The following is a 14811-nucleotide window of genomic DNA, read 5'->3' as shown; positions in this document are numbered from 1 at the left end:
TGTACCAAGGAGAGCGGGGAAGGAGGATTAGCAAGCAGTTGTGCCCTACTTAGCTGCTAGTCCACAACACCCTTATTGACCAAGTCTTTTCAACTGATTGTAGACCTTTCCAGTGTGTATATCCCTTCCTGTAACAGAACGTTAGTAGTAATGATTAGTACTTTTGTAATGAAGCTTTAGATACTGCCAGTGGTTTCACTTTACACAATTAAATCCACATCTGTTCATAATGAGTTTGTTAGTTCTTTTCTAGTAACAGTTCACTGACATGCCAAGCCAAACCTTTTAATAATTGATCCATCCTCTTTCATGATTTCTTTCTCTACTAAAGCAGGGAGCTGGACTTTCATTTGGTTACCTGTATAGCTCAATGCCTCAAATTAAAACATAAACTTCCAATTAAAACATAAGAACAGAAACCTAGGACAGAAGGTAATTGCTCTTCATACCTTAATACTTGATATAAATGAAGCTGAATGGTGAGAAAATGATGAATAGACAATAGAGAAGCATCTGCCTGCCATTTGCATCCTTACAACCCTTCCCCAAACATACAGGTTAGTCACAGTTTTTTGGGTAGGATAGTGTCACTGTGCTAAGAATTGTACTGAAGCAATCTTAGTACTTCCAAGTTTGAAACAGCCCAAATCAAGGCCCTGGAGCACCACGGTTGCAGAACTCATCCTGTGTGTCTATTTACAACAGCCACTACAGCAACCCTTTTCCTGTCACAGAAAATATTCTCTTTTATAGCTGTCCCACCTGTCAGCTTGAGGTGCCTTGTTCTCTGTAACTAGACAGGCATACATAGAAACAGATGAAATGAAAGAATCAGGGAACTGGAGCCTGGCAAGCTCTTCCACAGAGTATCTACTGTTACTAATACTTAAAGAAAACAAAAAAGGCAGCATTTTTATTCCTTGTTGGCGGGGTGTGATCTTCTGTGTTTAAATTCTGTTACTGAAATGTCTAAACTCATCAGAAAAAGCATAAAAACAGGAAAAGTGTTAATTAGCTTGATAGCTATTTCTTCCTTTCAAGAGGAAAAGGAATAATTGTGAGACATCTGCCTACTGAGAGAGTAGACTTAACTGTTTCAAGTTCTAAAATGAGGTCCACGAGGGGCACTGTATGGATGGCCTTCTTTACGAGTAACCACACACACAATTTCTACCAACTTTACTTAAATCCTCTGTCTTATTATATATTTTTTTCATCTTAAAAAGTTTCACAGTTAATTCTGTAATGGCAGCTTCTTCCCCTGTGCATACCTTAATATATTGATCTTTTCATAACATGGCCAAGTATTACAACAGAGGTTTGTATTTGGTAGTTGAGTTTAATGCTCCACCAGCAAAACTTTCAGTAGAGTTTGTCTCCAGGTATGTTGTGACACTTGTTTTATTTGTTACATTAAAAAGGCATCTTTACCTCTTCAAAGTCCTCTTTGGCTGACGGAAGATCAGTAGCTAAGCTAGCATCTCCTAGGTGTTTCTCTGTTCTCTCTCCTTGCACTACAGTTGTCTTTATGACTTTGCTGACCTTGCGGCCTTCCACTGGTTCAGACTGGAAATTGGAGGCACTGGGCAAAACACCTGGTTCAGACAAAGTCACCTGGAAGGTTAGAAAACAGATTTATATTGGATACGAATTACATAGCAAATAAAATCTTAATATCTGTTCTGTGATTCTTTCTTAATCATTGCCACAGAGAACAAGAAATGTCTCACTTTCTAAGCATGCACATCAAAATAGTGAGTGTATATTTTATTACCTGCTTTACAGCTCCAGAACAAGACCTTGTAAATACCTACCAGTTCAGACAGCAGGAACAGCCCTAGAGAGCATGTTCAGCTGAGAAGCTTTATGCTACCAGGGTGGAAACTGCTCCTGGAGCCTGAACTAGCTTGAGGGTAGCAGGGCTGCTGCCACCCTCCACCACACCACAGGCTGCCAGACTGGCTCACGTGTTCCAAGGCCGCTGGAATTATAGGAAGCAACAAGTGGGCCTCTTGCAGTGAATCTCGGCTGTATTTGCCAGGTAGCATGAGTTAGTGGTATCCATTCACACCATAAAATTAAGATAGTATTCTCAGGGGTGAGACAGACTTGTAAAATCCAAGGAACTCTTACAGGAACAACAGGCTACAATTTTAGAATACCGTATGAAAGAGACAAACACAGTTCTAATCGGCAAAATACAAATTCCATGTATATGGGCTCCATGTGATATGGAGTAGTTCTGCTATGGTCAGCTAACTTTTAAAAAAAAAAAAAAAAGCTTTGTTTTTATGTTCCTTTACACTCCTAGGGAATTAATTCTGATGATCAATTCTGGTGAGAGAGAACAGTAATCATGTTCTTAGCATTTTGAATGTCTCTTAGTTAAACGTTGCTTCCAATTGCAGTGCTGCTGAAATGAATCCTTATTTATTGGCTTCTGCTTCTCTGTCACTACCTTAATTGAGCTAATACAAACGTCTATAGGGCTGCGTTGTGATCTAAGGCAGGAAAAGATAAACTGAGAAGAACTTTGCAGTTGCTTTTTTCTTTCTTAATTGCCTGGCTCCATAGTTTGCATGAAGGTAACACTTCTGTTTAGCATCTTCAAATCCAAGAATGCATGAGTACTTTAAACCTGATACAACTGGATAGTTCTAGAATGGCTTAGCTGTAGAAATCTGGAGAACATCGGATCATTTCATTACAATATTCACCAACTTCCTTATTAGAGGATGAGGTATAATAACAAAGGCACACTTGCCATTTATCTATATGCCATCTTGGTACATACTGCTTTCTTTATGAATTTAGAACTTCTCATGAATCACAATCTGTATCCTGACATGTTTTCAGAGACAACTGTCTCTTCTCCCACCCCCTGCTTTTCTCTGTCTTTTTTGGAGGCCTTTCCATCTGCAAGGAAACTCTTCAAAGGATCATTCAGAAATGAATGTTACTGCCATAAGATGTAGCTATTGGGTACACTGGTGGTGGGCGTACTGCAGCTTTGTCCCATCACAAGGGAAGTGGGTGATCTGACCTCTGACTGTTCACTGTCACTCTTTAGCACAACCCGTTTTAGAACTTTGGAATAGCCATCTCCTTCTTCAACGGTGACAGGTTCTTGTGGTGTTCCTTGCATTATGATGTCTTCTTTTTCTGTGCCATCTGGAGAAACATATCGCCGGATGATCTTTCTAGTGACCTGAAGGAATGAAATAGAGCTTTGTCCCAAAATAATTAGCAATTCCTTCGTGTTCTCTCTACAGAACCTTCTACTCAAAGGGCATCTTTCCTACACAGAAAAACCTACATAGATAGTTCAGCATTTTAGTCTTTAACACACATTCTCACAAATACCTATAGTAAAGCTGCACATTGATGCACTGGCCCTGCTTTGTTTATCCCACAGCAAAGCTTCCATAAACCTATTTCACAAATGGAGTGAGGATATACACAGATATGAGAATGACTCTAAAATGGTAGTTACCATTAGGAGAAGCGGTATAGCCTCTTAGAGAGAAAACAGTTTACAACAGCATAACTGCTAAAAGTCATTTTTAGACTGGCTTTCAAAAACTCAAAAAGTATCAACTAATTAAAAAGCTTCTGAAAATAAGAGGTTATCAACTTTGCTACCAAGTACTTAGAACTAGATCTGCAGAGGGACTTGGTCATAACACTATTATTGCTCGTGGTACTAACACTGCTGCCCTAGAGACCTAGAATTAACCCGCTTAAGAGACCTAATCTGGTGCTTAAGCTTTCTAGGCAGTGGCAAGCCAAGCACAGAGCAGCATAAGAGAATTAAAGGGCTCAAGATGAGATGAATCTCTCAGGAGGATGGCTACACATCTTTCTGTGGACACATTTCCAAATGCTTTCACAGCTCCTTCTGACAAGATATTCTGGTGCCGTAAAAACTGAACTGTATGTACAGCTACAGAAATTCAGGAACCTGCTTGGACACAGCTGAGTGAAGATTTCAAAGGCCTAAAATCTGGATTTAGGTGACTTGTGGATCTATCCCCCCACTGGTTTCATTAATATGAGTACACATACTCTTAACTATTTATTTAAAAAAAATAAAAATAAAAAATCAGCACTTCCTCAGAAATGGTCAGGTCTATGTAGAATTCTCATTGGATTTATGTGGGAAAATTAAGCAATATGTTAAGTTATAAAAAAAAATATAAAACAGAATACTCCAAATCTTCACATCTTGGAATCTCTCATGAACAGAAAGTCTGGTTTCTGCTATGCTCAATTTTTAAAAATCATGCCCCTTTACAAAATAAAATTGGGCATGTATGTGGATTTATTTATTCTTCCTTTAAAGGATAATAAGAAGGTAGCAAGGGTTGTAACTGATAATACCTTCTTTACCACTGTCTGGCCATGTTCATCTGTATATTGCTCTTCTGTGACTGTTTCTGGTGGCATTTCAGGCATACTATCAGCCTGTATGACAAAGAACAAAATTTAAGGAAGCAATGTCTTAATGCAGGTGTGGTTTTTTTTGTTTGTTTTTTTTTTTTAAAAAAAAAAAAAAAAAAGAAGCAACTTTAAAATCAGTTAGAATAAAATTGAGAAATGTTAGAAAGAATTTGTTCTGCACTTGAATACCTAAAGACGTGCAAAGGAAAGTTACAAAATGGACAGGCAAACATGTTAGTTGACTGTGCTGCGTGTTGTCCTCTTACTGAGGTGCTTAATGGGGTGTAGAGTTGTGTTAGTAGTATTACTACAATCCTCTTTTCAAGAAGAGGTATTAGAATGGTTTATCTAATGACCATGCATTATTCAGGAGCACTGCAGCTTCAGGTGCAATACCAGCCACATGGTTCTCTCAGCATCACTCCTGAAGGTATTACACCAGACATTAGGCACCACTGGCTCGTGCAATCATTCAACACTCGGTACCTGAATAATCACCCGGCGACGAATGACCCTGGTAGTTACCACCTCGTCCTCGTCCGAGCTGGTCTCCAGCTCGCCTAACTCCTCTGCTAGCTCCTATGGGAAGCATGGAAGCAGTGCTCTGTTGTATGCAATGCTAGCATTATTTACAGTCTCTGTCTTCCTTTTACCTAAAACCATCCTCTCTTCTGAAAACTTGTGCTTCCAGGATTTTGCCTCTTACCTGACTTCAGTCTGTAAAACACCGATGTAGGGGCAGGGGGAAAGCTTTGGCCACTTGACTGTACATTAGTTGTTCATTAGTGTGTTGAAAGAAGATCAGTCTTTGTGATATTAAGTCTATAAGATGGCCTTAAGTTGCTTCAGTGCTCTTAAGGTTGCCAGAGACAAGCCTGAAATATGTTGTATGACATGACTAACATGAACCAGACAGTATTGCTAACACCAACTCTGGCATTCATATGTATTGCGTGTGTTTTCTGCATTATGCAGAAATCTGTATGAAAGCCTTTTAGTCCTCCATACTAAGTGCATAGCATAGCATACAGACAGTAGGACTCAGCAGCTTTAACTAGAGGTGAATGCATCAACAGTCTCAGCACTGGAAAGAAAAAGTTAGTTGCAAGTGTTGAGGTTCTCCTGCACAGGGAAGAATTCAAAATTTAAATGAAGAGGTCAGAAGGCAAAGAGAAGCTGAAAAGAACTACTTGGGAAACATCTACAGTATAAAAGCATAAGGGGGAAAATAAATATTCGGTGGGGTGGGTTTGGAGGAGATGAGGATTATTGTAGCAATTCAGTAGTACGTTATGCTTGACAGCAGCCGTTGTATTGAGTCCTAAGCTAAGCTTTCAACATCACATTTATCCTACGCATTTTATATTCAGCATTCTTCTGAGATCTTGGAGGCGGATCTCTGAGACATCACTCTAGAGGTGGTACATTTGGCAACATAAACAGCGACGAAAGAAGAGTCTGTTCCTAGGTGAATGTCTAAACAGGAAACCAATTCTTAAGAACTGTTCTTTCTTTGCTCTAACTTCATCGATAAAACTAATTTCCTGCTCAATTATGCCTTCTGTTCTGACTCTTAAAACAGGCAAAAAAAAAAAAGCTGTTTATTCTTAAACCTAATCTGCCGAGTACCTTATATTCCCCCAAAAGCCATGTAGTTGCTCTCCTTTATTCCCTCTGGACTTTTCACCAAATATGCAAGAAGGTTCCTTTGTCTTACACAGCCAAATGACCTACCTCATATACATTTTGCTCCCCTCTTCCATTTGCTGTCTCCATTTTTCTTCACTGCTTGCATGCTACATAAACACCATTCTCAAGTTTTTCTTCCAGTGCATCTTTAGTCTTCTGCAACGTACATCCTGCTGCCTTTTTTTCCATCTCACTAAGTTTACAACGTTTTTCATGTCATTCTTGCTGATGCTCTGGGCCAGCCTTGTCTTCTTGAGCTTTTAATGTTGTAACTTTGCGTTTTGTACATCTATTTTTCAGCATTCACTTGTACATGGTTTGCTTCTGCATCTGTTACTTACACCAAGTAACTCTTTCCCACATGCATGGACATAACTGCCACAGATCAAAGGACAAGTAAGGCTAGCAAAACCAGAATTACAGTTTAGCCTTTAGGATCTTGGTTTTGCTTCTGCTATCGAAACCTCTACACAAATGACTATAGCTAGCCCTCAGAACCACAGAGGAAAGGGAAAATGGCTCAGTTGCAGATGAAGATTAATCAGGCTCATAGAAAAGATTCCCATTTTAAGAATGACAGGACATAAATCTTGTCCACTGTGTTAATTACTTTGAGGAAAAGTTGGTATTTACCTTTTCCAAAGACTCCTCCTCGTAGCCACTTCCAAGCTTTTCTGGCTGTTCATCAGTTGACTCCACTATCACTAGACTAGTTCTCCTTGGAGAGACGTCATCCTGATGGAGCTCAGGCTCCTCAGGCTCTTGGATGATGGGAGATTCACTGCTCTGCGAAGATGATGGGGAACGTGGGGATGATTTTTCTCTCTCTTCCTTTGCCACGCTGAAGCATGCAGATTTTTCATTTGCTGCCTTTCCAGTTTCTGGTGCTGCAGACTGCTCTGTTCCTGGAGTTGTGACACTGTGAATTACAGGTTCAAGAGTTTTATCAGATAACTGTAGTCCACCTCTGAGGGTGACTCCAAAGGATCATGTCAGACTTATGCTGATTGCATTAACATTAACCATTTCACTGCCTAGAATCACCTGTTGAGGCTTGCTTTTCTCTTTTCATACATATAGGTATGTATGTGTATATATATGTATGAAAAGAGAATATATATATATATATAATGTATATGTATACACACAAACACACTTTAACTTTTAAAACTTCTTAGATGTTTTGGAGCTAGCATCTACATGCATTTTGTTTTTCCTCTTGTCCTAAAAATTAACAGAGGAAATTGCGAAGTCTTACTAGCTGTGAGTCCAGATTCCTTTCTACATAGCCAATCCCATGACTAGATAACAGTTATAGATTAACTTGCATGTGTATGTGTTGTTTTTTTCCTGGTATAAGTTGTGTTTTGACAATTTATTGTGCTCCCCCAACTATTGCCATCTACACAGCTGTGTTCCAAAGAAAGAAAACATTTCATTGTAGTACAAGTTAAACAGCATTGATCTGGCCTTTTTTCCCATTCAGTGGGCTATATGCATTATTGTAGAATTTCTCTTCTCATAAAAGCTTCCTCTTCATATAAAGCTACTTACATCTAGCCCAGTTTTCATCCTAGTTCACACTAGAGGTGAAGGACAGCGATTTTCCCCTGTCATTGCTACTCTCATTTTAGCATTGGCAATACTGTCTCAATATTTTTTGTCTTTGGCGGTAACAGTAGCTTTAAGGAATCCATGCTCTGGCTGCAGAATACATGCAAATAGCTTACTGACATTTCTACCAGCTGTCAGTATTTGCAGGTAAGTTATTTGTCTTCCATAACCTTAATAATACCTGTGATAGTCCACTTCGTATGTATGTGTTTGGTTTTATTGTACTGGACTTTGTTCTTTCTGTGCAGAATTGTGCCACTTGAGCAGCTAAAAACACACCATTAAAAATTACCCTCTATTCCTCAAAAGCATTTGTTCCCTTTCTTATGCAAATCATTAGGAAGTATTGGTATTTTTGCATATCAGTGCAACCTAGGCCTACCTTGGATGCTTGTTTCTGTCTCCCAGCCTCTCTTCAGGTTGTAAAACCTCTCTGTTCAGAGCTGCATCTCAACACCAAAGCTAATTGCTCCTAGGAAAATCACCAGTTTGGAAGGGAATCCTCCCTATTTTGCTAGCCCATGAATACCTGAATCAAAGAGTTGTCACTGTGGGTGAAAGGATGGGTAGGACCAAAGAAACTTGATCCTTTTCAGGTCCTTTTCCAAATGAAACCAACTCCACCAACAGCCCTGAATCGGAATTCAAAGCTATGCTATACAGGTCCTTTAAGTCTGTACTTCATCATGTAGTGTTCCTTTAAGTACTTTTGTCTTGTCTGTGCAAAACCCTCTCTGTTCCTTCAGCCATCTGAAACTCGCTTGTAAATATCTAATTGCTAATATGTAGTTAGGAGTTTTGCATGTAATGATTAAGTTATGAAAAATTTGCCTCAATTTAAAAAGCCATCCTCAAGTTGAAGAAAAGGCCCTCTAGTGTTAATTCCATCAAGTTTATATGTTAGATGGCAAGTAATGTTGAAAAATACAGTTTGACACAAGAAAGCCTGTGTTATCCCTCTTTTCCTTCATACATATTGAACTAGATTATTAATGTATGTTCACAGTGGAAGACTGACTTTCTCTCCCAGTCTTTAAGGCTTCCACCACATTGATTAAGAAGGCAAGCCTACAGAAGGAACTCATGAACTAGTATGCAGAATTGAAGGAGAATTCTAGTGAGTTCATCTGTTTCAAATGAAACTGTAAAAATGCTCTTATTACAGAGAAGAGAGAATCTATTCCACATAGGTCCCGTTTTGGTCTTTTGACACTTACAAATATTCATGTTGTGAAGCAGATGTTTTTTCTGGCACATCCTGGGGTTTCCCTGAGAATTCGGATTCTACTTGTTCCTTGTGTGCTTGTCTCAGGAGCTCAGCCATTGACAGTTCTGCCTCACTCCTGGGAGTGCTGTCCTGGAAAGGAGAGTAACTAACAGATACATCTTCCTCGGAGACAATAGGAGGGTGTTCAGTTGGGTCACTGTCTTTAGATATTCTGTGCTGTTGTTCTTGCTTATGTCTTGAACTGAACAGATCTTCTTGCAGTGCAGAAAACCCTGCGAAAACAGAAATGAGAAATGTCATTACAAGTCTCATCAGAATGCAGAAAGTCACTTCAATTCTCTATGTGCGTTTAAAATCCCCGGAAGGAATAAAGTACCCGAATTTTTTAGACAGCTTGAGTGGGAGAGCATATAACTTCTTCTCTAAGCAGTAGAAGGAACACTGGATTATCACTACAACTGCCAAATAATTAATCTTGACAGTAATAGGCAAAATAAAATCTGCCCAGAAATCTACCTACACCAATTAATCTCAAACCTCCCCAAAGTATGAAAGATTTGCAATAGTGTTTTTTGTTTGTTTTCCAGCAGACTGGAACACATTTTAGTTACTTTTTTTCCCCCATCCCTGATGTAGCTGCTTATGGAAAAATAATGACACAGGTCCATAGCTTGTGTAGTTATAAATACTATACAAGTATGGGAAAATAAATTCATACAAATCTAGCTGCAAGGGCTAGCTAATTCATATACATCAAAATAATTCTTAAAAACAAACAACTCTCCCCTCCCTCTCCCCCAGACACAATCTCAAAACGTGGGTCTAATTCTGCAGAATGCAGAATTGATACATGAATACATGCATTTGTATTCCACAAGCTACAAGTCATAAGCTTTTGTTTTTCTTCACTAACCCCATTCAGTCGAAACCTGCTGAACTCCAAAGAACAGCTTGGTGGAAAACGTAGCTATTTGATCTGAATTTGAGCAAGATATGGAGGTTAACAAACTGATCTGTTGTTGTATTTGAATGCTAATTGCAGCAAACATAAACTATTCCTACATCATCTACATAAATATGGAATGTTTGTGACTGTCTTAATACTTTACCAAGCTACTCGTTCAATACTAAGTTAAGGGTGTGAAAGTATCACTTCCAAAAAACAATGAGAATTTTACTTCACGTAATTTGGAGATGTTTCTTTAGTGTACAACTATTGATCTAATCTGAAATTCTATGCAGCATCATAGCAGAATTGCAAGTAATATCCTGGATACCTGAATCCAAAAGGTTTTCCAAAGCATTGACTAGTTTTCCTTTTACAAATCTTGATCAAATTCTAATGTAACCTTATTTTTTATTTTTTGCTCATATATCTGCTTTCATAAACTGGACATAAGTAGTAACAGCAGGTTCTGGCAACATTCCTTTATTTGCTTTATAAGAATCTGCTAATGCAGAGATTTTTATACTTACTGACCTAGAGAGATGTGCGCTGTCATGCTTGCCTTCATCCATCTTATCTGCACTTTCAAAATTAGGTTCTAGTGCTCAGTCATAAGAATTAACAGCCAAACATTTCAGAACAGGAGCTAGATCATGGATGAGATAACCTGAGCAGCCTGTGACTGTATCAGGAGATGTTTACCTTCACTGTGGTCCAATCCTATCGTTTGTTCAATTTCTGCATACGTGCGAGTGCCGTGAACTTGCATGGAGTCTATGCCGCTGGTCTCCATTAGGTGAACAATATCCATTCGGTTGATTTTTGTAAGACACTGGGTAAGATTTGTATCTGTGGCATTAAAATGACACCATGTAGCTGAATTAAGAACTTCACATGTTCTCCGTTCTATTTTCAATACGAATTATGTATGTAGGATACTGATTTAGAAGCATGGCTATGTAAGATAGGGGCTGCACACAAAAATTACCTCTGATCTAGTCTTTCCTTTCACAAATTAGTCTAGTTCCCCCAAGTATTTTTTTTAGTTTAGGAAAAGAAACTTAAGTATTTTTCCACTCTTGCTTTGCTGTAAGTTGTTCTCCAAATGAACAATATTAAACTATTCTCTCTAACAGAATCCTACGATACACGATGTTATAGAGACAAGCTTAAAAATAGAACCCAACCTATAGCCATTCTTCCCGCTGCCTAAATTTTAAACGTATTTTATTTTTTGGATTATAACACACATTGGCCCACTTGTATATTGAGACAGTGTAGATGTACTATAACTGGTAATGAACCTGTTGCATGTTTCCCATCCCTTTCAAGCCAGTATTTGAGGAGTGCGTGGCTCTGGTCTTGAAGTGAATTAGGATTTTCAATCCTGATTTGATGGATTTGCTCTTCTGTGAAATCCAGTTCTCTTGCTAGCTCTGAAAAATAAATCATTTTCTGTAAAGATGTCTTTTATTTTTTTCCCCCACCTTACATCTATTTTACGGTAGTCTACAGCAAAATGGTTTACAAACTTTTCTGACACCCATTTCTCTTTGTTTCCATTCACCTTCTTATGTTTAGACACTGTTAAACAAGAGGTTCAAGACAAATTCATAATTGCATTATGCCTAGAAGTGATGGCTCTATGTCAGCTTTTCTTTAATGTGTGCACCATTTCTCAGAGATACAACCCTACTGACAAAACCATGACAGAGTACCATGCTCTGTCAAAAGCACCATGCTCACCAAATCCAGTGAAAGAATTGATTTTGAGTAAAGGCATTTTGTACGGCTGGATTAAAGAGTAATCATATTACTCCCCTGGACTTGTTTCATCAAAAGAAAAGTAAATGCCTATGAATCACAGTTGAGAACCAAAAACTAAAATGTGAGGCTAATAACTAGTGCCTTTCTGACATAGCATAGGCTCAGACTGCAGTCCAGAAAAGAGAAATGGCTTTAACAGCCTGTATTATATCCAGAATGAAGGTCAGCTTTCTCCCACTAAACTAAGACATGACTGTACGTAGAAACAGGCAATCAAATGATTTAAAGCCACAGGGAAATTTGAGAGATTCCTACTATTACTCCTGGTCTCCAGACTTCTGCTCCTCTCACAAAGAAGGACTCATACTCTATTCCGCTGTAATTATAACTATGGTGGATGATGGAGGGTGCCACATTTTAAGGGAGGGAGCAGGGGGGAACCCTGGTCCCCAGGACCCAGATAAACTTATTTCCAAACTGGCTTGTATACTGGTGCAACTGTAACCTTGAACAAATGCACAGTAACATTATATCGGATTGAAGTTCTAGGTAGTCAAGGAAGTTTGAACAAAAACCAAGCACTGTTTTATCCCTCAAAGTAACTTTTGACGCAGCCATTTTTACCATAATCAATCTTTATCATAACACAAGACAGGAATACTTTTGCAGGTGTATTTCTCTGTCCTCTCCAAAATTCTGTAAAATACTCATCAAAACAGACAATTCTGTATCCATTGTTTTTTAGTTTTGTTTTCAGATCTGTCTAGTCATTTCTATTAATACTAAAAAAAAATGAAAGAAAAAATCAGCACATTCCTAATCTGTTACATTGCATAAATCTAAGTCCTACTGACTTGAAAGATAATCCATCTTGGGAAAAGTGACATATACTTCCAGTGTTCTCTATAGATTGAAATAGAGAAATATTGAAATAGAGGACAGGAAAGGAGGAGATCAGTAAAATATACAAAAATGTCAGTGATATTTTGTTATTCTCTGAAGATGCTTATAAAAACAGTATAGAGCACAACCTCAATTACCATGTAGTTAACACTTTTTTTTTTTTTTAATGCAATTCTTCTTTAACCACTAGAACCCCACTTACGTTCATCAGTGTGGTACTGCTCTAGGGTTAGATACAAAAAAGCATAGACCTGATTTAAATTTCTGTTGAATTGCACAGTTTAACATAGCAGAGAGATTTCTCCATAGCTCTTTCCTTGTAAATGCTTTTGGGATGATTGTCAGTGACACAGATCTGCATTTCATTCTCTTATCCCCCAGAACGTTAATTGTGCTGTCTTGGAGTGATTTTTACAAATATGACCTTTTTCATTTCTTTTTCCTACGCACACAGAAAAGTAAAATAGCTTCCATAAAAAAAAAAAAAGAAGCTGATGTGACCTTTCCCCATAGCAATCTTCCAGCTCAGGATTTCCAGAACACAAACGATGTTCATTCATCTATCTTCTAGTCAGTTTATGTTCTAGAGTCATCGCACTTTGTGAGAAAGTGTAAAGTAACGTATGCCGACGCTGTCACTTCCTCAACCTAGGAGCTTTCCCTCTGGAGATACCACAACAACTACAGAGGAGTTACCTCTTCATCTTAGTTCTTACCTAACAGGCTAGAGGAATCTTAGTAATCAGCAAACAATCTAGTTCCTATAAGCTACTGAAGTGTTTCTATGAAACAGTTTTAGAGAATGAGGAAATCATCTGAAAGAAACACAAAAACATTGAGGAGTGCTCGCCTTGTTTCTCACTAGAATAGATAACGTGCATTTTACCTGTCCAGCTGAATCCAAGGTGATCAGCAATGTGGGCCAGTCTTTCCTCTGTCCTTTCCTGATCATGCTGTTGATCTAAAGGTCAAAGAGAACAGCCACAAGTTGTCTTTTACAAATCAAAAAGCATTTCCATAGGTGATAAAGACCTAGAAGGGATAGCATTTTTTTCTGACTACTCTAATCTAAACAAGGACAGGCTGCTACAACTGGGTAGTTACAGTAAGGATTGCAAATCTCCAGGTCTAACAAAGAAGAAAAAGGTAGCTTGATTTTTCAAAAGTACAGAACTATCTACATTTCCCATTTGAAAATCAGACTTTAATGTAAAAATCTAAATAAGGAGTGAAGTGCCTACTGTACTATTTTATCCAAGCGTTTTATTCTAAAACTTCATTCTAGCATTAAGGTGAAGACTAACTAAGTTAAGAGCTATAAATTTCCATGCCTCCTTAGTAAATGCCAAGGTTGCAAAATTCATCTGGACTGGTGCTTCTAATTGCTTTCTTTCTGTGGTAGCGAAACTTTTGTTCAAACAGTCCATGTGGCATTTCATGTTATAGTTTTCATTTGGAAATTAATAATTGAAATGGCTTTGACTCTTTCAGCTAGGGAGTGATACAAAAGACTTACATTGAAGGCAAGGAAAAATCAGACATTCATTCACCAGTCTGTCTATTTCAGAAACAGTGAGACTTCACTGTTCCTCCCATCCCCAAGGCTAATTTGAGGATGTCAGAATTTGAGTTTTGATTTTCCCTGAATGAACACACGGATTGCAAACATTCAGAAAACTGATTGAAGTTGGTGAAATATGGCTTCATTTTAGCTACTGGATTTCCATCACAGCTACCCAATGGCAGTATGCAAGTAAGTGAGGGGAAGACCAAACACCAGACAACTTCTACTTAAGTTTCTGGTGACACAGAATTTTCATGAGAGAGAAATGGCCAAAAAAAGGAATAAGACAAACTTGATTCTTCAAAGCTTCTGTATGTTTCTTTGGGTAAAAACAAAAGAGAAGATGGATTTGCCTGTTCCAGTTTCAATTGATGCCAAAAAAAAAAAAAAAAAAAAAAATTACTAATAAAAATAGGGTCAGGGAAAGCCAAAAGTCAAAATGCGTATGACCCGAAAGGTCAGTTTAATGGTAAATACATATTTTTAGAAGTGTTTGTGTTTAAGGTAACACTTCTCATAAGCACACATGGCTTGCAATCTTGAGATTATTTCACAGACAAGAAAAATACAGACACAACGCAAAAAACAAACACAGCTTATAAAGAAAAAAAAATACACAACTAACCACCAAAAGCTTACAAGAAAATACCACACATGTAT

General features: G+C 38.2%; 1 protein-coding gene and 1 long non-coding RNA gene across 51 annotated transcripts in view; one reads left to right on the top strand and one right to left on the bottom strand.

Moving 5' to 3' along the window:
• Positions 1-14811, bottom strand: part of ANK2 (ankyrin 2) — a 356900-nt gene that overhangs the window by 3886 nt on the left and 338203 nt on the right. For 30 of the 50 annotated variants that reach the window (XM_068682024.1, XM_068682027.1, XM_068682022.1 and 27 more), the window contains 10 exons: positions 13474-13548; positions 11222-11353; positions 10620-10766; positions 8961-9243; positions 6763-7048; positions 4927-5019; positions 4381-4464; positions 3044-3208; positions 1432-1614; positions 283-374 (listed from right to left, as the gene is read on the bottom strand). In XM_068682024.1, coding sequence (XP_068538125.1) covers positions 283-374; positions 1432-1614; positions 3044-3208; positions 4381-4464; positions 4927-5019; positions 6763-7048; positions 8961-9243; positions 10620-10766; positions 11222-11353; positions 13474-13548 — 1540 coding nt within the window. The remainder of the gene's footprint in view (positions 1-282; positions 375-1431; positions 1615-3043; positions 3209-4380; positions 4465-4926; positions 5020-6762; positions 7049-8960; positions 9244-10619; positions 10767-11221; positions 11354-13473; positions 13549-14811) is intronic. The other 20 variants (XM_068682033.1, XM_068682046.1, XM_068682048.1 and 17 more) reach the window with 3 other exon arrangements.
• Positions 1-14811, top strand: part of LOC137856539 (uncharacterized) — a 61589-nt gene that overhangs the window by 27925 nt on the left and 18853 nt on the right. The window lies entirely within an intron of this gene.

Source organism: Anas acuta, chromosome 4, assembly GCF_963932015.1.
Source record: "Anas acuta chromosome 4, bAnaAcu1.1, whole genome shotgun sequence".
Taxonomy (NCBI): Eukaryota; Metazoa; Chordata; class Aves; order Anseriformes; family Anatidae; genus Anas; species Anas acuta.
This window is presented reverse-complemented; position numbering and strand designations above follow the sequence as displayed.